The sequence below is a fragment of the Dermochelys coriacea genome, chromosome 3 (assembly GCF_009764565.3).
Source record: "Dermochelys coriacea isolate rDerCor1 chromosome 3, rDerCor1.pri.v4, whole genome shotgun sequence".
NCBI lineage: Eukaryota > Metazoa > Chordata > Testudines > Dermochelyidae > Dermochelys > Dermochelys coriacea.
The window spans coordinates 205,640,394-205,664,641 of NC_050070.1; the positions used below are offsets into that span (position 1 = coordinate 205,640,394).

Genomic DNA, 24,248 nt, shown 5'->3' on the forward strand with positions numbered 1-24,248 from the left:
TTCACCTTCCTTCCTTTTCCTTTTAGTGTCATTTAATGCCTTTTCTACTGCTCCATTGTATCTGCATTGCGTCCAGATGCAGAGCCTTTCTATAGTGTGAGCTGCTTCCAACCTGCATACAGGAGGGACAGGAGATTAACTTCTCAAAGTCGAGCAGGAACAACATATAATAGCTCACTGTCACGCGGTGAGCTATTACACCACACCTTTTCTATCTCACTTCTGCCATACGAAAGCTGGTCCTGAAAAGGAAAAGATGAGGAAAGGCATTAATTACTCGTTGACAGATTATCCCCAATGACAAAAGAGTCAGCACTTCTGGGAGTCTGAGGTTCGAAGCACAAACAATGAGTTTGGAAAAACTGTACAAAGATCTGCAGTGGGGAGGCGTAGCTAAAAGTAGTCTCCCCCACCTCCCCTAACCTAAGCAGGCTCCTCTGCAGTCAAAGAAGTGGCATTTCCTCTGGCAGCTGCCCTGAGGAAGAAGATTCATGAGTTCCAATCACTCTCTTCTTGGCTAGGCCAGCCGTGCCTCTACTAATTACAGCGCTTTCGGTGACAGCAATGTGGCCTCCTTAAAAACGTAGAGCCTAGATCCTCGTTCGTGCCAGAGCTGTGTTTGGTGCAGATAAGAGAAAGGGCAAAGGTGGCTTCAAGCTGTCTTTGGGCGCCCCCCATTCTTTGGAGCAAGAGGGGTCTGGTTCAGTCTTTGTGGTAAATTAGAACAACCTTATGGCTGCTCTAAGGTATGCTAACCTTGTAACAGCCCCCGAAGGGCTGTTATTCTGGACTGGAATCACCAGCACCGTTTTAGATTTAGCATACCCCCAGGAGGAGTAGTGCAGAGCTGTAGGAATCCTATCGTGCCCATTTAATAGGGCGTTGTGGCCTTTCTGAAGCACTGGAGCCATGCAAGGAGGTCTTAGCCTGGGCCAGGATCTGGCCCTATGAGTTTTAGGCTGTATGCAACTAAATATAGGAAACGTCAAGGTAATTTGAGTGTATCTTTGTAATTGCTTTCCAAGTTGTGCTCCGCTCTTATATATCAGTTTTCTACATTTGTATAGTATTGTAACCTTTGACGCTCTACGTACAGCCTTTTAGTCACTGGTGTTTCATTCGGCTGGCTGGTCACCAACAGGGCCCTTTGGCAGAGTGGCGCTCGGGGCTACATTCTGACACACAGACACCTGGCTCAGACACGTGGGCCTTTTAAATCTTCCCATCTGAGGCTAGTTCCTTCCTTTCCCCCACATACCTGTCAATGTAGGTGATTAAGGAGTCCTCTTTGTTGGCTAGGAGGCAGATGTAGGTTGTAGGAAGTGAAACTGAATTAAGGGGACAGAATGGAGTTAATGAGTTCTTAGTTCTGACTAACTTTGGCAAGCAGAAAGGGTGTGTGTCTGTCTGTGTAAGTAAAAGAAACTGATACGTCCCTCAGGAACATAGAGTATTTCTTCTCTTCCCATATCCCTTTGGAAAAATATCACTAAACACTAGCACATTTTAATACTACTTTGATGGTTTATTCCTTGTGCTAGGTCTATAAAGCAACAGTTAATCTTAAAATAAGAACTGTTATGAATAACTAGAAGATATATTGAACAAATATGGTAAATTATTATTCGTAATCAGTGTGCCCAAGAAAACACATTTCAAATAAGATATGTCATCTGCTCTGCTGCAGAGGGTCATGATTACTTTTCCTGTCCTTGTTTGTTAGAAGCATGGTTTAGAAAATAAATTACTTTACTTAATCTGGCATTTGTAATCCTTTTATGCAAAGCATTGTATCTTCATTTTTTAAAATGCCCTTTTAGGAAGGAAAAATGCCAGATAAATAGGTTGCCTATTTAAAGGCTTTAAGACATGCTGAGCTAAACGTTGCTAAATGAAGATTGACCTGAGCCTAATTTTTTTTAAGATGTCCTCTGCTATCGTTGCCTCCCCCTGTGTGCCTTCTTCTCCAACACCAACCTTGACACTTTATTTCCTGCTTTTCTCCCATTCCCACCCCAGTCCTTGTTTTCATGCCCTTTCCTATCTGTGGTAGGGCCTCTGAGTCCCAGTTCACCAAGCTACCACCATCTCCTTGTTCAAATACCACCTCAAAACCCCCTTCTTCTGTGATTCCCACAAGGACTGAACTTACCATAAATGTAAGGGAAGAAGCAAAGAGATGAAAATCCCTCGATTGTCTCCACCTCTGGATTCACTAGTGTGTCTTGGCTTCTGTGTGTCAAGCTTTCATATCATATCTGCATCATTTATTGGCCAGCTAGCTCTCATGCCTACACACAACTGAGGCTTGCACTAGAAAAGCTGGGAAGACTGCACTGTCCAGTAAGGAAAGTGGATGCTGCCTTTGATCAATACATTGATGACACTGCAGCCCAAATCATCCCACTATCTGCCTTTACACATTAACCAGGAGGGACCTTGCGTTACCCCATGCAAGAGAGTTCTCAGGGCACAGAAACAATTGCCCAGTACCGCCCTGTGTTCTCCTCCAACTGCAACTATCTATCCTTGTCTGGTTCTGCCTCTGGGAAAGTCCACACCATGAGGCAAAGCTGATCAGCTACCAGAGAGAGAGAGAGAGAGAGAGAGCGCGCACAAGCACGCGCATGCGGTAGGCGTGCTGATGCAGCAGCAAGCCAAGTTTGGGTTGAATGCAAAACCTGAGACCCTCCAGGTCTGCTATCAGATTTCAAAGCCATGGTGTTTGAGTTGCCCATATGACCATGTTTCAGTTTGGGAAACTAATTGTTTTCTGTTCAGCCACGCTATGTGCTTTATTACACCACAACCGCTGCTTTGCTGCTACCACTAGTTTTAAAAAAGGGGCCAAATCCCAGCCCAAAACAGCATTTCAGCAACACTGAGCTGGTTGTAAGAGAATAATCAAAGTGATGGATCAAATCTGTTGTGCTGTGCAGGCCCGACCCAATGCCAGTTGAAGTCAGTGAACAGACTCCCATTGTCTTCAGTGCACTTCAGGTCAAGTCCTGTGTCCCACCACACCTTACATTTCCAGTAGGTAAAACAGCCTGCTGTACAAAAAAGGTTAGAGGACACATGGCACTCCATGTTAATTTTCCCACTTTTATAGTTTTATGTCACTGTTTTTAATGTTCTTTTAGGCCCTGACCAGGCAAACACTGAAGCACGTGTAAGTTTACACATAAGTGAGTAATGCCATTGAAATCTCAGTGCTGTTTTTGGCTGCAATTCTACTCCTTTTAAAAAAAAGGTCAGTGGGCTTCAGGGATCTATGGTTTGTATGTTCTAAATACACCATTGCTACTCACATGAGTACAGTTATGAACATGCTTCAGAGTTCGCAGGATCAGGCCCTTACTGGTTTTGAGGGCTGCTTTTCTGACCTGAAGGCTGGATGCACTTTCATTCGAAAAGTACATTGACTTTCAACTGCTTCTGTTCAGGATGGAGGGGTAAAACCTATTTTTGACAGGCATTGCATGGATTCCCCTTGCTGCTACTCATGGTCCTGTCTGCATTTGCAAATGATGTAAGTAGAGTTCTCACTTCATTTGGTTTTCATGTAAAAAGATTCCCACAAGGATTTTCATGCACTTCATCAGATGGTCAGTTATAAATATGGTATCTGTCCAGACTAATTGCCGACAGTATCTAGTGCATGTAGCACAGAGTATAACCACCTTGTGTGACCTGGAAAAAAATTTAAAAAAAAAGCAAAAGCACACAGTAAGTGGAGATTCTGTGCCTCATGTTGAGACAGATGCTGAAATGGACAATTTGCAGAGCTTGAAATGACCTGATTTGCCTTTTAAGTCTTTGCTTTTTCTCAGGATGAGAACCATGCTACCAAACAATAGCAGACTGTAGGAATCCCAGGCAAGCATATGGTATCCTGTGCTCTGTGAGGAACATACATCATATCAAATATAGACAGCACACTCAATTAAGAGTGATGATGATGTGTAGTTTAGTGCTTCTGGAAGGCATTAAAATGCATTTTAAAAGGGAAGATGCCTAGCATGATGGGAGGACCCACTGCCGACTGACTGTATGCCGCAAAATGGATAGTAGCAAGACATAAATAGCAGGGCATCTTTTTAGAAAATAAAGTTTCCACGAAGGAGTTATATTTCAATGCAATGTAGGCACTTTCACTCTTAGGCTCCTTTGGAAAGTCCACTTCTCGTTTCTCAACATCCTTTCTATAAAGCATAATGTTTGTGCTTCCCTGTTATTATTATGATTTATTTGTATTGCAGTAGCAGCACGAGACCCCCATTAAGGATCACACCAGGTATATTTGTAAGACCAGATTCTCATTTTTGCACAGGCCCCTTTGCACCCTACTGGCAGTGTAAAGCGTTCTTAAAATGGGCATAAATTAAATTTATACCTATTTCATAGGCCCAGTATAAAGGGCCCTTAGAGAAAATGATAATCTGGCCCATAGTCTTCAAAATGGCCATTTATTATTTTGATACCAAACTCCAGTCTGCCCTGGTAGAAATATTCTGTCTCAACTGTTTTTTCAATGGAAAACAGTTTGAGAAAATGAAAATTTTCATGGAAAATATGTTTCCACAGTAAATGTTGACGTTTCCTTGGAAAGCTGAAAACCAAAAGCCTTTTCTGCCAGATTTTTAATGAAAATTCAAAATGTTTTGGGGAAAATGGCAACCATTTTTTTCCAAAAATTTCTACCAAAAAAAAAATCTATTTGCCGACCAGCTCTCCTTAGAGTATCAAAGCCAAGTTACCCATTAACTTGGCACTCAGTTTACACTTCATAAGTGCAGTAGTTATGACTTGAGGGCAAGAGACAAATTCAGCAATGTGAGTGTGCCATCTCAACTCCATTGGGTAGATAGAGCCACACCACAGAGACCTGGTAATAAGGACAAACACACACAAAGTTAATGGTGAAAAATGCCCTCTTTCTGCTGACCTAAGAAACCTACCTACCTTTGCTTCCTAACCCATCCCAGGAGAATATGGGAATGAAGAGCAAACATCTTTGTAGGCTGGGAACTATGGTGAGATGAAGACTACTGGACAGAAAATACCATTTCCTCCCTCCTTTCCTGACCATGTGAAGCAAGGTCAGAGATAATAGAATTAAAAGTATGTTTTAAGAGAAGACATAAAATTTGAGGCCTGCGAGAAATTCACTCCAAAGATTATACAAGCCCAGGCCGGGAACTCCCCTTGAAGGTGCCAATTCAGCGGCAGCATGTGCCAGAGTTTAACTGATTGACTTCAGTGGGGCTTCTTGTGTGCTTACAGTTAAGTCTGGGCTTGAGTATCTTGCTGAATCAGTCCAAGTAGGGCTCCAAGGTAACTGCCAGTTCCAGAGACAGCGACAGCTCATTAGCAGGCAATCCAAGAGCCAGCAGAGAGAGACAAGGCCTTGCACAAGTGGTTCCGGCCTATTGCAGTTCCCACCAAATCCATGGTATTTGGAGGCTGAATCCCCCTTACTCATTCTAGGGAGAATGAGGGCACCTTCCACCATGGAGAGCTCCTAGGAAACTTCCCTGAGGGGTTTCTCTTGGAAGTTTCCTCTCCTCCAAAGTTCCAGTCCATGCTGTAACAGTGTGTAGCAAAGTCCATGGATTCTGACCCATGCCACGTGACAAAGGCAAGGTGACAAGGGAACCGTTTTGGTCTTACACACAAAACAGATGTGGATTCTACTGCCCTGATCCTGTTTACAACAAAGTCTTGGTTTGGATTTAAAACTCAGATGTGCAGCAGTTTCCTTATAAGTGCAGTCACTTCCCAGATGGATGGATAGCTGTGCTGCTCCTGATTGGCTAAGGACTGCACACATCCTATTAATGTTTGCTACCAGTAACAAAAGTAACTACTTAAGTAGTAGTTTACACACAGCCCTGCTGTGAGGGAAGTAGAGCTGTATTATCCTTATTTCCCTGATGTGGAAACTGAGATACACTTGGCTATATTTGAACCCTGTGTCTAGTGGCTCCTCCCCTTAAGCTGGGGGAGGGGCCTTCCAAAGCTTGCACCCACCCACTTCCAGAATTCAATGGGTACACTTTACTTCTCTGTGTGTTTCCCATCCCATCTTTTGTCTGTTTAGACTGAATCCAGTTTATAAGCCTACTTATTTGCTTTGTTATAACTTTCTTATCCTCAAATTGACATGACAATATCAAAAAGGATGGAAGGATGAAAATGCTGATATTTAGTATCAAGGTTTATAATTCAAATAATTAGAGCTGAGGAGAACAGCCAAGGTTTGTGGAAACCAGCAGTTTTATAGTCTTCCAGGCAAGATTTGCATTGGCTTTATTTTCATCTAAATTAAAATAACTTAAAATGTAGGAGAAAATAATGATCTTTCTGCTATTTGTCTTTCCTTTTTACCAGTATGCCTACAAAGGAAATTGTATTACTTTTTTAATGGGCGAGTTATCAGAGTCATTTAGATTGCTTCCTGAGCCCACGCCATTTTATAATTGAAAATATGTGGATTCTCACATAACAAATAAGCAATTCATTTCTTGCTTATCTCTAGCATTTCTCTTGGTTTTTTGCTGGAATAAAGGTCATGTTTCAGAGGTATTTTCCACTTGCCATTTTCCTGCTTGAGTGCCTGCATTAGCATTTCTGCAGTAACGTAGATCAGACAAGGAATTATCATGAAAACGTAATAAAATATTTAAAGATATAAAAAGCTACACTGAAAGTTCTTCAGAAAAACCTTTGTGCCTTGGTGTCACACATTCTGCATCAATTACTTGAATACTGATCCAAATGTTGGCCTGGATGCCACAAAGACTTATGCATGGTTTTTACCTTATGCACCATGAACAGACCCAGTGCACAAAGTTAAGTATGTGCATAAATCTTTGCCTTAGGGCTCTCCTCTGGATTCCTTACTCAGCAAAACTCCCATTACTGTTTAAGTCCCATGAAGGAACTAGCCCCACTATGATATACTGCTAATGTCAAGAAATTCAGGCATCCTTGTTCTACAGACACTGACATGTCTAGATGCTTGCCCCATGGTACCTAGTGTACTGATAATAATCAAAAAAGACTTTCATTATTCCTGGTGAATGTCAGTGGGTGCTTTGCCTGAGTAAGATGGGCTGAACGGTGCCTTTGGGGATTTGTCAGTCCAGATCAAAGATGGCTTTTGCAGTCCTGCAAAGCTTATGGCGGTGGGCTTCCCCTAATTTGTGGCACCCAGAAATGTAAACAGGAAATTCAGCTTTTATTAAGAATAAATAATGTTTTTAGCCATTTTCCCACACTAGTGGCTAGGGTTGAAATCTTGTCTGACTTTTTCCTGAAGTTTGCAAGTAATGATTGCTGTTGTTCACAATCCCAGCACAGCCACTTAGGGCTGAGCTTTGGGCTCTAGGACAACCATAACCAGATGTCCCTGGATTTTTGGGAAGACCCCAGATGTACAGTAGTAGGTGACAAGTGCCACCCAAGATATCACTGAGGGCACTTGGACCACTGCAAGTTGCCTGCCAGCCATCTGCCTATAGCTGAGCCAACTTCTCTTCTGAGCATCCAGCAGGAGCTCAGGCCAGAAGGAGGGGCAGCTCAGTAGCATGTGAGTAGCATGCTACACTGATCCCCAGGGCCGGATTTACACCTTACATGCCCCTAGGCAGAGCACAGGGTTGTATGTAAACTACTATTTAAGTAGTTAATGTTTGTAAAGTCGATATCAGTCCTGAACCTCACCAAAATGCATGCTAAGCCCTTCAGTGTCTGAGCCTCCATGGACTTGGACAATAGTCCCACGCAAAACTTTTCTACATTCTATATTGGCACAACCCAACACAAGCGACTGTGCTTTACTTCAGCAGTTGTAGCCCACTAGGGATGGGGCCAAAAGATCCACCTTGCATAAATAAGAACTGACATATTGGGTCAGACCAGTGGACCATCTAGTCCAGTGTCTTGTCTCTGGCAGTGGCCAGTAGCACAGCTTCAGGAGGAGTGTACAGAACAGGGGAGTTGGAGTGATCCACCCCGACTTCTCCTCCCAGCTTCTAGCAGTCAGAGACTTATTGTCATCCCGAGCATGTAGTTGCATCACTGACTATCTTGGCCAATAGCCATTAATGGACCTATTCTCCATGAACTTATCCAGTTCTTTTTTGAACCCAATAATACTCTTAGCAATCACAACTTCCCACGGCAATGAGTTCCAGAGGTTAGTTGTGTGAAAAAGTACTTAGTCTTGTTTGTATTGAACCTGCTGCCTATTTCACCATGTGAATCCTGTTTCCCCACAATACGAAAAGAGAGGATGTCATTTACGACATCATTCATGATATTATAGATTTCTAAGATATCCACCCTTAGTCACATCTTTTTTTAAAAGAACAGTCCTAATCCTTCAAGTCTCTTCTCATGTTGAAACCATACTTTTGGTCATATTTGCTGCCCTTCTCTGAACCTTTTCCAGGTCTACTATAATCTTCTTGAGATGGGATCACCAGAACTGCACACAGTATTCATGGTGTGGGCAAAAGATGGATTTATATAATGGCATTATGATATTTTCTGTCTTATTTTCTATTCCTTTCCTAATAGTTCCTAAGGTTCCATTAGCCTTTTTGACTGCTGCTGTATATTGTGCTGAAGTTTTCAGAGAGCTATCCATGGGGACTCCAAGATCCTTTTCTTGAGTGGTAACAGCTAATTTAGAACTGATCATTATTAAGGCTAAGATTTTGTTTTTAGTAAAAGTCCTGGACATGTCACAGGTAATAAACAAAAATTTACAGAAGCCATAACCTATCTGTGACTTTTGCTGCTGCGGTTCCATGGTTCCCCCACCACCATGGTTTCTGGGAGCTGTAGGGTTCCCCCTCTTCCCATGGTAGCTGGAAGCTGCAGCGGGGCCCCCCCTCCACCCACAGCGGGAGGGAGCTGCAGGGCAGCCATTTTTTCCCCAAAGAGAAGACAGGACACCCCCAAGGCATCCATGCAAGGCTGTCGCCCATTGCTAGAACCCTGAGGAGGACCCCCTCAGGAGTCTGTCACCAGAACCTTGCAGGGGGCCCCCCCCCCCGTCTCCTGTCGCTGGAACCCATGGCTGCCAGCTCCAGAGTCCTGCAGCCCCTGGGGCTGAAGCAGAGAATGTCATGGAGGTCTCTGGAGGTTACAGATTCCATGTCTTCCATGATATAAACATAGCCTTAATCATTATATACTGTAGCTGGGATTATTTTTTCCAACTACATGTTCCATACAGGATGATTATTATTTAAAATTGCTTGTATTAAGGTAGCACCCACAGTGGACTAGGTCCAGGCAAACAGTAAGTTTGGCACTGCTATAGAGAGCTCACAAGCTAAGAAGGCTGGAGGAAGAAGGATAAAACATACATATTTTTTCCAGATGAGCCTTGACCTGGTTAGTGAATTTTACAGCAGAAGTGGGCCTTGTGGGAGGACTTAAAAGAAGAGTAGTTGCCCTGTTGATCAGTTCAGAGAGGGCATCCAAGGCATATGGGGTAATGTGGAAGTGTCACAGAGCACAGACTCACCCAGCAGTGCCTCCTGCTGATCATCTCAGGGAATTAGCATCCAGCCTCCAGAGCACCTCCTTCAGGCTGGTGTCTCACCACCCTGGCCCCTATGCCCCTCCCAGACCCCAAGTGCCCTTGTCTTGGGTGCTGCCCCCTGGCAGTACCCCCACAGTTTGAGTCTCCCCCTCCTAGGGGAACCCCTACCCACACCTCACCTCAGTCTTAGGCTACTGCCAGTCACCAACTAGCCCCTGCTCCCTGGGGCAGACTGCAGTATAAGCCCCTCATCACAGGCAAGGGGGCCCAAATCCCAATAGGATCACAGGCAAGGGGGTTTGGACCTGCTGCCCACGCAACCCCCGTACCTAATAGGCCTTCCCAGGCCTGCAGCTTTCCTAGGCCCAAGCTGCCTGGCTCCCTTGGCCTTCCCCAGCCCTGCTCCCACTCTAGGTACTTTCTCAACCCTTGCAGCCAGGTCCCTCTCTCTCCAAGCTAGAGAGAGTCTCTCCTGGAGCTTCAGGCTCAAAGCCTTTATAGAGCCAGCTGGGCCCTGATTGGGGCATGACCCCCAGCTGCCACCACTTCCCCCAATCAGCTGGGGTTTTGCTCCCTTCCCCAGCCCCAGCCCTCTGCAAGGCTTTTCCAACCCCTTTAGGGCTGGAGCGGGTGCTCACCCTGCTTCAGGAAGAAAGCATAAAGATGGTTGCGGAAGAGTCAGACAAATAGAATCTTGAGACCAGGCTCATTGGCAGGGTCAGAGAGGAGCAACACAGTGAGAGGTGAATAGGCAAACAAGGAGGGGCAGAGTTGTGAAGGGACAATTAAGTGGGGGTTTTATTGGCGGCTGGGGGAGGTCAAAGAATCGTCTCTCTCATTCTGTCCCAAATCCTCAGTTTGGCCCTGTGCATGTTGCTGTGATCAAAGAGAGCAGGTGGACTTTACATTTGTGGGGGGTGGCAAAAAATTGTTTTGCAACCTCCCCCCCCAAAAAAATACTAAGCTGGATTTTGCTCTGTAGTGCTCAGAGAAATGGTTATGCACAAAACCAACAGCCATCCTGACTTGGATGAGGAACGGCCAGAGAAGTTGTGCTGAAATGATACTGATGACACCTCCCTCCCCACTGAAGTCTTCAGTCTAATGTTAAAAGTAGACCAGTCACAGATTTATTGTCACCCAGAGGTGTGTATCATTCTCTCCACTGTTCCTATGTGTGGCTTCTGCAGAACCAAGCTTTTACGGAACTCATCACGAACTTCTTGAGATCTTCAGTAAGTCAAGAGAGATTCAGGGTTTGCAATAGATCAATAAAACACCAACGATCAAAAAGCCAGAGTGCGACTGTCTGACAGATGAATGCATACGCAGAAAGTCAGAAGGTCCCTCATAAATGTTAGGCTGCTTGAGTTTGAGTCGCTGCAAATGTTTACAGTAGATAAATAGTGTGAGACAGTGTTTAAATTTAAAAATAGTTTTATAAAGGGACCAGATTTTCAGTATTTACAGCAAATTAAAACAGCCTCGTATGCTGTAATTCCTAATGGAGATTTATGTAACTTCATTTGCATCTCTTTAGTAAGATACAGTAAAGACTCCTAAAAAAATCTTTCTCTGTGACCAGTAATTTTGATATGTTTATCTTGAAGAAATATATGATTTTAATATAGATTTTTATTTTATATATATTTTATATATCAGAGGCTCTACCAACAATCCATGTCTAAGTGTAAAATGTTGCCTCATTAAAATTACCCAGAAAACTAGACAGAGTGAGAGAAGACTTCTAGGATGTGAATTGCACCTACAGAATCAACCAGCCACAGGTTGGAAGGAATTGCTGTTGAATTCCCTGAGAGAACACAAAGCAATCGGTAACTTCCACGTTATGGAACAAGACCTCTTCTAAATTAGAATCATGAGTAAGGTATTGGGTGTCCTAGAAGCAAATAAAGACACCATCAGAATAGTGGCAGTGACCATAGAGGCAACATGTTTTACCAGCTACTGTGGAACGTTGCATAAGGCCCCCAGTGGCAGGAAGTCCACTAGGGGATTGTTATGGTGGTTGAAAGCAGATGAAACCTCCCTTTGTGGGAGGTCTGTGGAGCCTAATGGTGGGCAGGGTTTACCCAAGCACAAAGCATGGGTGCCTGGGTGGCCTGGTTCCCTTGAACCATCTCTGGCGGCAGAGCTCCCCGTCGTGAGCATAGCTGGTACAGTTGGCGGCCAGGGGGCCAACGCAGTGTGTTCTCAGCTGAGTCCTTATTCCTCCACTGTGCTTGTGTTAAATCCCTTGAAAAATAAAACACCTGTCCGTAGTAGCTAATTGCTTACCGTGGAGGGGCGGTACACTGGTGCCGTGAGAACAATGGCAACCCCCATTCCCAAGGGAGCAGCGCCACAGGTGTGCTAAAGGCCCGTCATGGCACATAGTATTACACACTCTTAAATGGCAACCTCTTGTCCCTTCAGTAGCAGCCAGTGTAAAGCAAACATTCTGGGAACATTCACAGGGCAGGGAGCCCACATGTGCAACCCATGGGAGCAGAAGCCCAAAGGCATCACTACTGTCTTCTTCAGGATGGGAAAGGGAAGCTGAGGAGCACAGCGGTACCGAGGCCTGCCCCCTTGCTCAGGAGGGGAGGGGCAGCCGAGCATTCTGAGTGCCCCTACTGATTTTGCTGTAAGGAAGGGGAAGAGGCCCACTCCACTTTATTTGGGAGCAGGGGGAAGCAGGAGTGAGCATGTGAGCAGATGGCTGCATACAGTTGTGTGTGTGTGTGTGTGTGAGGGGTGGGTGCAGGTGTGATGGATGTGAGGGGGTAGGTATGTGGGAGTGGCTGGCTGGGAGTGGCTGCACAGACTAGATGAACACAATAGATTAAATTTGAACTTTCTTATGCAGCAGTTTAGGAACCCTTCATTCAAAACAGCTTCAAAGCAGATATAAAAATCCTGCCTTGACCCTGGAACTAACCTATCAGCTTTGAGGCCCATATTCTTATGTCTGTGAATTTTAGACAGGGGGCTACAGTCGGACTTCTAAAGAAAAGAGGTACCTGCAATCTTAATCATGGAGCAGAATAACATGCACGTTTAGCTGTGGGAGCATCCTAGCTTCTGTCTTCCAATTCACTTTCAAAGCAGGACATCAACCATATTGTATTTACTTTGTGTGGGGCGGGGGGAATGAAGAGGCTGGGTGCCTGGGAGAGAGCGAAGGGGAGAAAGGAGGGGAATCATGGCAGAAGATGAACAGGGAGAGGAGCTGTCAAACGGATGTTTTCTTTTGATCTAAATCATTCCCAATCAGCCAATTCACCATCTGATTTTGGCTCTTCTTGGTTTTTAGGGCTCTTTCGTTCCAGTTTGAATATGCAATTTCAAATGTGCATATTTCAGCTTGAGGGCACCTTCTGTTAACTTGGCAGTAGCCAATCCTGGGCTATAAATTCCTCTGCCTTCCTCCCAGGACTTCAGCCCCTGGCTTTAGAGCGTATGCAGCCCAGGATACAGTTTTTTCATATACAGGCAGCAAGCCCAAGTTAAGCTTAAATATGGTCTCTAGAGTTCTTTGGATAGCTCCAAAGTGGATTTCTTTTTCAGCTGCATATCAACCTAACATTCTCACTGTCAACAACATAAATATATTAAAATGTTGTGGGTTTTTTTCTATATTTCATTCATTTTGTTTCTGTTGCTTTCTCCTTATCATTAAAGATTTCCATTTGCCCAAATCTCTCCTCTTCTCATTTTAAACCAGGCCCTTTTTTCCAGTTAAATATGGGGCTTCTTTCCTGACTTCATTTTATTTTATGGTCAGCATTTCCTCTTTATAGAAAAGTCTGCTAGCTGAAAAAAGCCAGGGAGAGAACAGGGCGATGGGAATAGTGGTTAGATCATGTCAGCAGGGCGAGGGAATTGGGAAGGCCTAGTTTAGCCCCCAAACAATTATCAAGCTGTCTGGTTACTGGGTCGTAGGGTTTGTAATGGAAAAAGATGTCCAGAAAATAAATAGGACTGTGTGTGATCATTTAACTTGCAACGAAGAGTGAAGCCAAATGAGGACAAATAATTGACTTTATTCAAACATCATTCCATCAGAATTCCAGACTGATTCCCACAGGTCTCTATTCCACTTCTCTAAAACCACCTTATAAACAACCATCAAAAACCCACAAAGAAACCCTGGGAGGTATAAATTCAGTAAAGAGGCATTTGGGAAATTATTGCCGCTAATGCTGAATAAAAATGCCACAAACAGCTGTGGTGCTGAAGTTGCACAATTCAGATAAATTAAGTAACGCAATTAACGATCCCTCATGTACAGTAGAACCTGAGTTACAAACACCTCGAGAATGGAGGTTGTTCATAACTCTGAAATGTTTGTAACTTTGAACTAACCATCATGGTGGTTTGTTCAAAAGTGTACAACTGAACATTGACTTCATATAGCTTTGAAACTTTACTATGCAGAAGAAAAATGCTGCTTTACCTTTATTTTTTTTAGTAGTTTACATTTAACCTGGTACTGTACTATATTTGCTTTCTTTTGTCTCTGCTGCTGCCTGATTCCAGTTCCAAATGGGGTGTGTGGTTGACTGGTCAGTTCATAACTCTGGTGTTCATAGCTCTGAGGTTCTCCTGTATATAGATATGTGCATCTGAATCCAGTTAACATTAATGACATCACTGTCCACACTCATTTCCTACCACTTTTGACTGATATGCTGTGTGATGTCACATCCGCACTTTGTGGTTTGGGGTACGTCTATACAGCAAAGAAAAACTCACGGCTGGCCTATGCCAGCTGTCTCAGGGTCATGGGGCTCAGGCTATGGGGCTGTTTAATTTCTGTGTAGACTTCCAGGCTCAGGCTGGGGTCCCACAGCCTGAGTGCCAGCACGAATACAAAGTCTACACAGCAATGAAACAGCCTTGCACAAGCCAGCTGCGGGTTTGTCTTTGCTGTGTAGACGTGCCCTGTGTGTGATGGTGGTGGTTTCTTAAAATACTCTTCTTTCCTTGATACCAGTGGAGAACTATGATTGTGACAACCTGTTCTTAGGTGCTCAGGCCGGTAGAAAAGCTGCACTGAGAACAGTGTTGTACCATTGCAAATTCCCTACCCCTTCTGTGGCGCCTACTGCCCTGATCTTGCAAACGTGTGTGTGCTTAATTTTAAGCACATGCGTAATCCCACTGGACCAGAATTCTGCACCACTGAAGTCAATGGGAATTTTGCCATTAATGTCCATGATGCAGGATCAGGCCCTTGATACATAAGTGTTTGTATGATTGGGGCCTATGCTTCTTTACCTCTGCACCATGCCTAGTCATCACTGGCTCTCTGCAAGCCAGCATCGGCAGTCCTGTCCAGAAATCAGTCTGCAACACAACACATTGTGCCACCCCAGGGCCCAGAGCTGGCTAGAGCTCTTTTTGATGAGTTCAAACCAGTCTTGTCTTTTTTTTTTCCTGTGTAGCTTGTAAAAATAATGCTATCAAGGGATATGACAGGCAGCGCAAAACTTGTAGATTGCTTTGAACTTTAAAACAGCTCAGTCTCACTCCGAGGCTGGAAAGGCAACTGAGGTTGTAATGCCTTCAGTAGAAATGTAAAAAGAAAGGAATTTGGGATACAGTGGTGTGCTCTATGGACCCAGCTGTAAAAAGCACTTATTTCTGGAGATCTGTACTGTTTACTTTCAGACATACTCAGTCAATTTTACTCCATCTGACAGACTATACATTTAAAAAAAAAAAAGTAAAATTGCAGAGAGAGGGAGTTTCTAAGGTGAGGGTGATTTGCTTAATCAAAAAGAAAAGGAGTACTTGTGGCACCTTAGAGACAAACAAATCTATTTGAGCGTAAGCTTTCGTGAGCTACAGCTCACTTCATCGGATGCATGCAGGTATTTTCCACTGAATGCATCCGATGAAGTGAACTGTAGCTCACAAAAGCTTATGCTCAAATAAATTTGTTAGTCTCTAAGGTGCTTCAAGTACTCCTTTTCTTTTTACAGATACTGTAGTCTGCCAGGAATGAGATCCAGGAGAGAAATGTAGCATCCCAATATACCTTGGGGCTGTTCCATGGCAGCTGATTGAGACAGACCATTTCCTAATCTCTGTTGGGGATGCCAGGCTTATAAATACAGCATATAATTCATTTTCCACAAAACCGGTAGAGCCAAATTATAATGGACCCTGCATGAGTGCACTAGATGGGGAGAGCAGCCATAATTCGGCTGCAGGCACCCAGAGGAGCACACTAGCCAGATTTGGGGAGAGGACTCTGCCTTCCCTCTTTTGTCTCCCTCCCCATTCCACACTGGGAGAAGCCCTGGCTAACCCATTACCAAGGGAGTCTCGCATCTCACTGCTCTGACCTCAGCCCCTCTGGGTGCATAAGGCTTTACAAAAGCATAATAAGCCAGATCCTTAGCTGGTGCAGATTGGAGTAGCTCCACTGAATGATTTAAACCAGCTGGGGATCTGTTCCTGTGCTGCGTGGCCCTGCGTCTCCCCAACTCAGTTCAGATCCCAAGGAGCCATAGTGGGCCCTGTGATTTTAGTTAACATTAAAATGATGAATTTACATCTTTTCCAGCTACTCATTTGTGGGGGTGGGGAGGGGAGTTCTTTCTAAGACTAGCATTACTTTGGATTAAATAAAGTCCTAGGATTAGAATTCTAGGTATCATTCCAGGGAGTCTAAGCACAAACACACTTCTTTGCTCTGCATTGGAGCACTAGCAATTGAAAACCCCTTCTGGAGAGTTCAGTTTTTCATGGAACACACTCATACTTTAAAAAAACCCTCGAATTTATGGAAAAGGAGGATAAAGGAGATATTGAATGTGTTTCAGCAACATCTAGAGAACTTAAAAGAATCATTTGTCACTGTCTGCTGCTAAATGACAGTGGCACTTGATAACTTGTAAGAGTTTTGGATAAATACTTCATGATCCTTCCATAAACTACTAGATGTCCCATAAATTGCTGTAGCAATAGAATTTAAAAACCCAAGCTCAAGTGGGACATTACAATTTATGTCTTTCCCTGGCACCTTCTAAACTCAATGTTATGTTTTCTCTTTCAGGCCATGTATATGTTCTACGCTTTGGCAATTGTCTGTGATGATTTCTTTGTCCCTTCATTGGAAAAGATTAGTGAAGTAAGTATTTGTAGATGTTTTTTACATGTCACTTTTGTAGCAATTTTCCTTGAAAACCTCAAGATGTGTCCATAGTAGATAGCATTATATTACAGTTTCTCATTTGGGTTTTTTTTAAAAAATTTAATGGGTAAGAAAGCAGATGTTGTGTTTACATTGAATTATAATATTGTGTAAATGATTGGTTCCGCTTTGTGCATTTCTGTTACGGGAGCCTGTGTGTGCATTTCTTAGTGGACAAATAATATTTATAGGGTACCCTTATAAAGCTTGTGATTGCCACTTCAATAACAATAAGAACAGTTATATCTGCAGAGCACCCCTCTCTTTAGCAAATAAAGCATAAATACTATATAGTTAAAAACATACGTTAAGAAGTACCCAGGAAAAATGGTCTTGTGGTTAAGTTGCTCAATTGGGACTCAGAAGTTCAGTTCCTGGCTCTGTAACAAATTTCTTGTGAGAGATCTTGGGCAAGTCACTTACCCTTTCTGTGCCCCACAGGTTATTGGCGTTTCTTCTTTCCCAACATTTGGTTGTCTTATCTATTTAATTTACAAGCTCTTCAAGGCAGGGACTGTCCCTTAGTACATGTTTGTTCAGCATCTTGCAAAATGCATTCCCAGTTTTGGTTGTGACCTCTAGGTGCTTCTGAAATAAAAATTATAGTAATATATTTCTAAAAATACAATATAGCATACTGTAATTCTGACAAAGATGGCCAACAATTGCATATTTTTAACCTTCTGATGAAAAATATCTGTTTGAGCCTGGATTACATTAAAATAGAAATTTTTCCAGTGAAAGCTAAGCTTTAAAATTTGCAAAATTACAGTTCTTCCAGCTTCTCAAACTTCTGCACTCTAAATTCTGAGAAACTTCTGGTAAATCATTCCATCAGCTCCACTGGCCAATTCTTGGGGGGGAAATGAGAAAAATTAAGATGTACCTTGACTTTGACATGAAAATGTTGATCCATTGGATACTTCCAACTTTCAAATGATGTTTTAAACCCACTCTGCATCACATTGGGTCAGACAGGTCACCCAAAGGGGCAGAGTTTGGCCAAAAGAAGACTATTTTGGTCCTACACACACCACAAATATGGATTCTACTGCCTGACATTGATTTCAACAAAGTCTTGGTTTGGATTCAAAATTCAACAGGTATGCAGCAGTCTCCTTATCTGTGCAGTCACTGGGCAGATGGAGGGATATCTGTGCTCCTCCTGCTTGGCTAAGAATAGCACACATCCTGTTACTTTTGCTACCTTGGTCCCCTCCCAACCAGCCTGTACACACTACTGCAATATGAATGTATAATAACCATAATGAATAATGGTAAAAATGCTGCTGAGTGCATGTCACAATGCAGACTTCAGTTTAAAACACTGGGCCAGATCCTGAGCTGATATAAATTAGGAGCTATGGTTGATTTACATTAGCTGAGGCTCTGATCCCTTATTTGGATTTCAGACCTCCCTGCAAGATTCTAATTCCATTATAAATTATACAGCAGCAAGGAAAGCTGCTCTCACACATTTCAAGCAATTGCAAAGGAAACTGTCCCCATTTGGCTCAGGCCAGCAGGATGAAATTTTAAAAGATAAGGAGTTCTTCCCAGCCTGAATAAACACAGAAAGATAATTATTTGTTGAGTGTGGGCTGTATGTTTGAAGTGTTTCCCAAAGCCGATTCCATGCAACGAAATCTGTGCAGCAGATAGAAAATACAGATTGGTTTTGCCACTTAGAGATCTTTGTCTATGGGAAAGACACCGGCAGATCTCCCCTAATGGCAGAACCACAAATATCCATCTTCCTGAAAACAGAGCTGCTCCTGAGCTGGGGAAGGAGGTGTGGGAGGTTAGTTGCAAAATCATTTCTATCTGACAGCTCTGATGGAAGCTGACTCGTAAACTGTACTGGTGTTTCTGGTTCATCGGAATACAGCACAGCCTCGTCTCAGCGAAAAACATTTGGATGATCCAAGGGGTGATTGGGCAACTGATGCATGCCAGAGATACAGCTGTGGTGCAGAGAAGAGGGAATGTGGTTAAACAAGTATTAGATAAATGTGATCATACTGCAGACCATAGCAATGTGATATAGGTTAACAATACATGTTAACCTTGATTATCCAAAGATGCATCAACTCTCTCAAAAACATGAGGGGGTTTTTTTCAATATATTTGTTCTCAGTCCAAAGGTGACCTTTTTGGGACACAAAGTTCTTTCTTTCCGACGACATCAAGCTGTTCTTGAGATCTATGACAGTGAAAGAAATACATGATCCTCTTTTCAGAGTTGCTCCAACTTATTTTTTTTTGTCTTAATCTGAAATGGCTTGTCTTTAAAACTTCCAACTTGCATGGACATAGCCTTCAGTGTTAGCATTCAGATGTTCCTGGGAAAGTGACCCAGCTAACTTGGGAAGGGTCTCTACTGCCTTTTCTCCTGGCCCCCTTGTCTGCCTTTTTCAGACTAAAGGGGAAATAGTTTGATCACACTTTCGGATAACATCTGGTGCTGGATTCTGCTGCCCTTCCCACACAAAGTAATTGTCTGTTCCACAAGAAGTCCCATTGAAATTGATAGGGAGGCTTTGAGAGCCGGGGATTATTCAATGTCACTAAAGGTGACAGATGTGCAATCCTATTGGGTGATGTGGTATGCTTGGTATATTTTTAGTAGGTTCTCTCACTTGTTAACTTGCAAAACTTTGTCATTGGAAAGAGGTCTCGCTGTCATTCGGTCACATTAGGGAAGTTCTATTGCCTAAGGGCTTGTAAGCACTTGGAAATTGACGTTCCACAATAGCACCTCATGTGGACATGCTTATTCCAGAATAAGAATGGCTTTTTCCAGTTTAGTTTAATTAGCATTGGAAGTGTATTAATATTAGGGTTATAATAGCATATACAGGCCCCAACTGATATTATCGTGGAATAGATTTTTACCTCCTTTTCCATGTCTTTGGACTACCCAGCTTGTCATGACCATTTGAATACATTGCCTCAGATTTCTCTCCCAGGGAAGCCACTGTTATAATAATCTGTCTTTAGGAAGTACGAACTCAAGCATATCCCTTGACTGATTATCCCTCCTCCGCAGGCACCAGCAGGGTACAGGCTGTATGTGATACAATGCATGCATCTGTGTTTCCACTGAGCCTGGTGCAGCAGAAACTAGCCCTTTGGGAGATCTGCCTTTGTTCCTAAATATGTATTTCACAGTATTTTTAGTCCTGGTTAGATCACTTTCAGAAAAGCTTTTTGTTAATCAATTTATCACGTTATTATGACAATATAACACTTTTAAGCTTCCTGCCTCCCATGGAGGCCAGACTCTGCCCACCCACCTTCTCTTCAGTTGCCCCCCCCCATATTATATATGAAAGACTGTATGATTAGCATGTGAGAGGGGCAGAGTTAAGGGTATCTGGCACCCTTGTGAGAAAATGAAACTGTGATCGAACTGTTAACTGAGGATTCGATTGCTTGTTCTGCATTTTTCTGCAGAGTAAATTAACTCTCTACCTTATCTTTGCATATACATAGTTTGCTGAGGTCAATATTTATGAAGAACCCTCTGAGATTCTTGTGGTAAAAATACAGTGCACCATGAGATTCTTTTCAGGTTTCAGTGGGAATTAATGGAAGATAGAGGAAAAGTGTTTAGTCCGCCTGTCAGCTTGCTTGCTCTTTGTTGTTTTAAACAACCAATGCTGTCTGGAAAGCGTTTCCTTCACATTCCACTGCCCCTCATTCCACTGCTGACCCATAGCCAGGCGCGGCAGCTTACGTCTTTGGGTCTGTTTTGTGTAGAAACAAGGTAGCAATTTGCAGCCATACTGGAGGGGGGTTGCTTTCTAGCTTCTTCGCATAAAACAATGGGAGGTGTCAGATGGGCCTGTTAGTTTCCATAGCTTGGTCCCATTTACTGAACTGTAGCTCGCACCGATGGAATGGGGGGACTGCAGAAAGCATATAGGAAATAGTTAACTAAGCAGATATTTGAAAAAGGGTTATACCAATGAAATCTGTATACAGTAGTGAGTGCTTTTCCTCTCAGGAAATAATGTTTTACATAAGAACAACCTCCATCTGTCTAGGGCTTTGAAGGCTAGAAGTGGGCTTTGGGGTTTCTTACAGCTAAAACAAATTTGGTAAGTATGGGTATTTTAAGAGAATGCCAGTCCCTGATTATCAGTGGAGATTTTTAGCTGCTGCTAGGTAAATCCCACACAGGGAAGTTAGCACCTTGGGTCTGGGGTAATCAAACCCTTACGTACGTCCCAGAGCACATGGGCAAGAACTTGGCTCCATCCCCCAGCCCCCACCACGTACTGGCCAGAGTAGGTGAGACAGCAGGTGCATGGGGAGGAATTGTGACTCAGAGGGGCATCATCATGCCTCCTGGGGTGGTGCAGCTAATATACCTTGCCCTGCACAGGGCAGTGCCCAAAGGAACAATCTAGCCCTCTGTAAATTGAGATCAGAAGGCACAACCATCTTGCTTTATTAGGTTGAGAATGCAATATTTCCCCATGGTAACTGATGCCTCTCTGTCCTGTTGGTTCGTCCCTTCTTTCCATTTAAGCATATCAGCAATGTCCTGCTCAGACAGACATTAACTTTTTCAGTTGAATTCCTTCTCACGTGCCAGTGTTATAATCCTGGATTTCATTTTGTTTCTCTGCAGCGCTTGCATCTTAGTGAAGATGTGGCTGGGGCAACTTTCATGGCAGCTGGAAGCTCCGCTCCTGAGTTGTTTACATCTGTTATAGGTAACTAACTAACCAGCCATTTCTTCTTTAAACAGTTTTTAAAGGCATTAAGTACAGCTGGAGTTGCCAAATGACTCTAAGAGTTGCAATAAGTCTTAACCTGTTCTCTCATGGACACATGGAAGATTAATTGTGGTAAATCCTTATTAAGTCTAGGAGCTATATGTATAATCTCCCGGTGTGGATGAAAGAACAAACTCCTGAATTTCTGTTTTTATGTACAGTGTGCATCACCAAGCATAATCCAGGCTCTGTGCACTGTGAATAGATTAACACGCTGCTAAATTGTACCAACACACACACAATAGCCATGTTTGTGTCCATTACAGATGACGAAACACAGTTCGAGAATGGGCCAGTCCCATGTACACTGCAAGACAGAACCATGTTTTTAACTGTGTCAAGGGGCTACGTATCTCGATTACAGTGTAGATAGAAATTTGAGTGCAGATCGGCGGGGGGGGTTATGTTTGGTCTTGTTTTGGATGAGGGGCACAGAGGTGTAGCTGTGTGCACTGGAGATCTATGCAAGCAGCTCTCCCGCATGACCAACCAGCCCCTCCTTCTCTTCCAAGAACGTGGTGAGAAATTCCCGACCCTCTCTGTGATGCATACAAGGGCATGCCATTAGGGCTGGTGGAGGCTGCTGGCTTTTGAAGCTGTGGATTCAAAACCTTCATAGGGAGAGATTAGTTGAGAGCTTTAAAAAATTGTCCTTCATCCCACCAGAAGGCTCAGTTTAGGAGAGAAGGATGTGTAGCCATATTGCTTAAGGCACTGCTGGAAGGTGCTCAGATACTACCTTGATGAGCACAGTATAGAACAGAGGATCTGAGGGGCTCCCTCACAGCAGCACTCAGCTTATGGGGGGCACGAAATAGGGGACTATCCTATTGCAGCAATGCTCAAGAGTGAGAGGCTTCTTTCTTCTACACAATTGGTTCAGAATCGGCAGAACCTGCTCGTTTCAACCAAGTTTCACCACTGTTGTTGTTAGCACAGTCCTAGTAGTGGTTCCTTTGACCACTGGGGACAGGGATTTTGGTCTGAGAATCATGCTATAAACAACCTGGGTTGAGGGAAGTGTGTAGCCCTCTTTATACCCATCTGTGCAGCAAGAGAGTAATTAACCACTGGCGCAACTTACCAAAGGTTGTGGCAGATTCTCCATCACTGGAAATATTTTAATCAAGGTTGGATGTTTCTCTAAAAGATCTGCTCTCATTAAACCACAGCTGTTGGACTTGAAACTGGAATTCATTCAGGGAAGTCCTATGGCCTGCATTATACAAGAGGTCAGACTACATGATCACAGTGATCCCTTCTGGACTTAAAATCTATTCACCTAAAATTGACCAAAATGGGGACCATGCTATAGTAAAAGGGTCAGCATTGTAAGATGGTTTCAACGTGATTTGTCTGTGCAGGTGGGACCATGTTCCAACATGGTCAGGTCACTACTGTGTTATAATATAGTCCCCGGCTTGGTAAAATGACCCCCTTGTGTAGCATGGTTTTGAGGGGAAAAAATCCCAGGCCACAATGGTCAGCGAAACTCTTCCAATCCCCTGCTAGCAACAGCTGAATTTCAACAGACTTGTAGTTAGCCGGTGACATTAGCTGCTTATTTTTTATTCGCTGATGTTTATTTCTATGGTACCCATTATTGTAGCACTTTTGATAACACATTCTCACTAATCCTATCAAAGAGCCAGATTGTGCCTCTTTATTCACCCTATAACTTTCCTCCACAAGTTGTCCTATTAAATTTGAGTCAAAGTGGCAGAATCAGGCAAATGACTACGGTAGAACCTCAGAGTTATGAACACCAGTTACATACTTACTGATCAACCGCACACCTCATTTGGAACTGGAAGTATGCAATCAGGCAGCAGCAGAGACCAAAAAAAAAAAAATGCAAAGACAGTACAGTACTAAACTAAACTAAATTATTAAAAAGATAAAGGGAAAGTTTAAAAAAAGATTGGACAAGGTAAGGAAAATGTTTCTGTACTTAAAAAGAAAAGGAGTACTTGTGGCACCTTAGAGACTAACAAATTTATTAGAGCATAAGCTTTTGTGAGCTACAGCTCACTTGTTTCATTTAAATGAAGATGGTTAAAAGCAGTGTTTTTCTTCTGCATAGTAAAGTTTCAAAGCTGTATTAAGTCATTATTCAGTTGTTGTAAACTTTTGAAAGAACAACCATAATGTTTGTTCAGAGTTATGAACATTTCAGGGTTACGAACAACCTCCATTCCTGAGGTGTTTGTAACTCTGAGGTTCTACTGTATACAGCAATGGGGTGCAGTTTTTTGGAGTAGGATCCCCGTTCTTTCCGACTTAAGTGGTTTGCCTTGAACTTGTTTTTCAGGTGTTTTTATCACAAAAGGAGATGTAGGAGTCGGAACCATTGTTGGCTCTGCTGTATTCAACATTCTCTGTATAATCGGCGTGTGTGGCCTTTTTGCAGGACAGGTAAGAGCAACTAACAAGTTCCACAAGGTTCTTAGTTCCATTGGTTCTCCGTATATCCCAGCAAAATACCAGTGCAAGTCAGCAGTTCATGCAGACTGAGGTTTCCGTTCATGGCAGGGGGGAAGATATGGGTGTGCAAAATACAAGGGAGCTTTATTTAATTGGGGATCTGAAGACAGCTTTGGGGACAACAGCAACAGCATGGAAGGGAACTGCGAGTAAGCAATACTGCTGCTGAAGTAGTTGGTTCAGAAATAAATGAGGGAGAAGGGAGGAA

General features: G+C 43.2%; 1 protein-coding gene across 2 annotated transcripts in view; it reads left to right on the plus strand.

The window, feature by feature from the left end:
• Nucleotides 1-24,248, plus strand: part of SLC24A3 (solute carrier family 24 member 3) — a 343,630-nt gene that overhangs the window by 226,409 nt on the left and 92,973 nt on the right. For both annotated transcript variants that reach the window (XM_038397467.2, XM_038397466.2), the window contains exons 4-6: nucleotides 16,632-16,706; nucleotides 21,409-21,493; nucleotides 23,868-23,971. In XM_038397467.2, coding sequence (XP_038253395.2) covers nucleotides 16,632-16,706; nucleotides 21,409-21,493; nucleotides 23,868-23,971 — 264 coding nt within the window. The remainder of the gene's footprint in view (nucleotides 1-16,631; nucleotides 16,707-21,408; nucleotides 21,494-23,867; nucleotides 23,972-24,248) is intronic.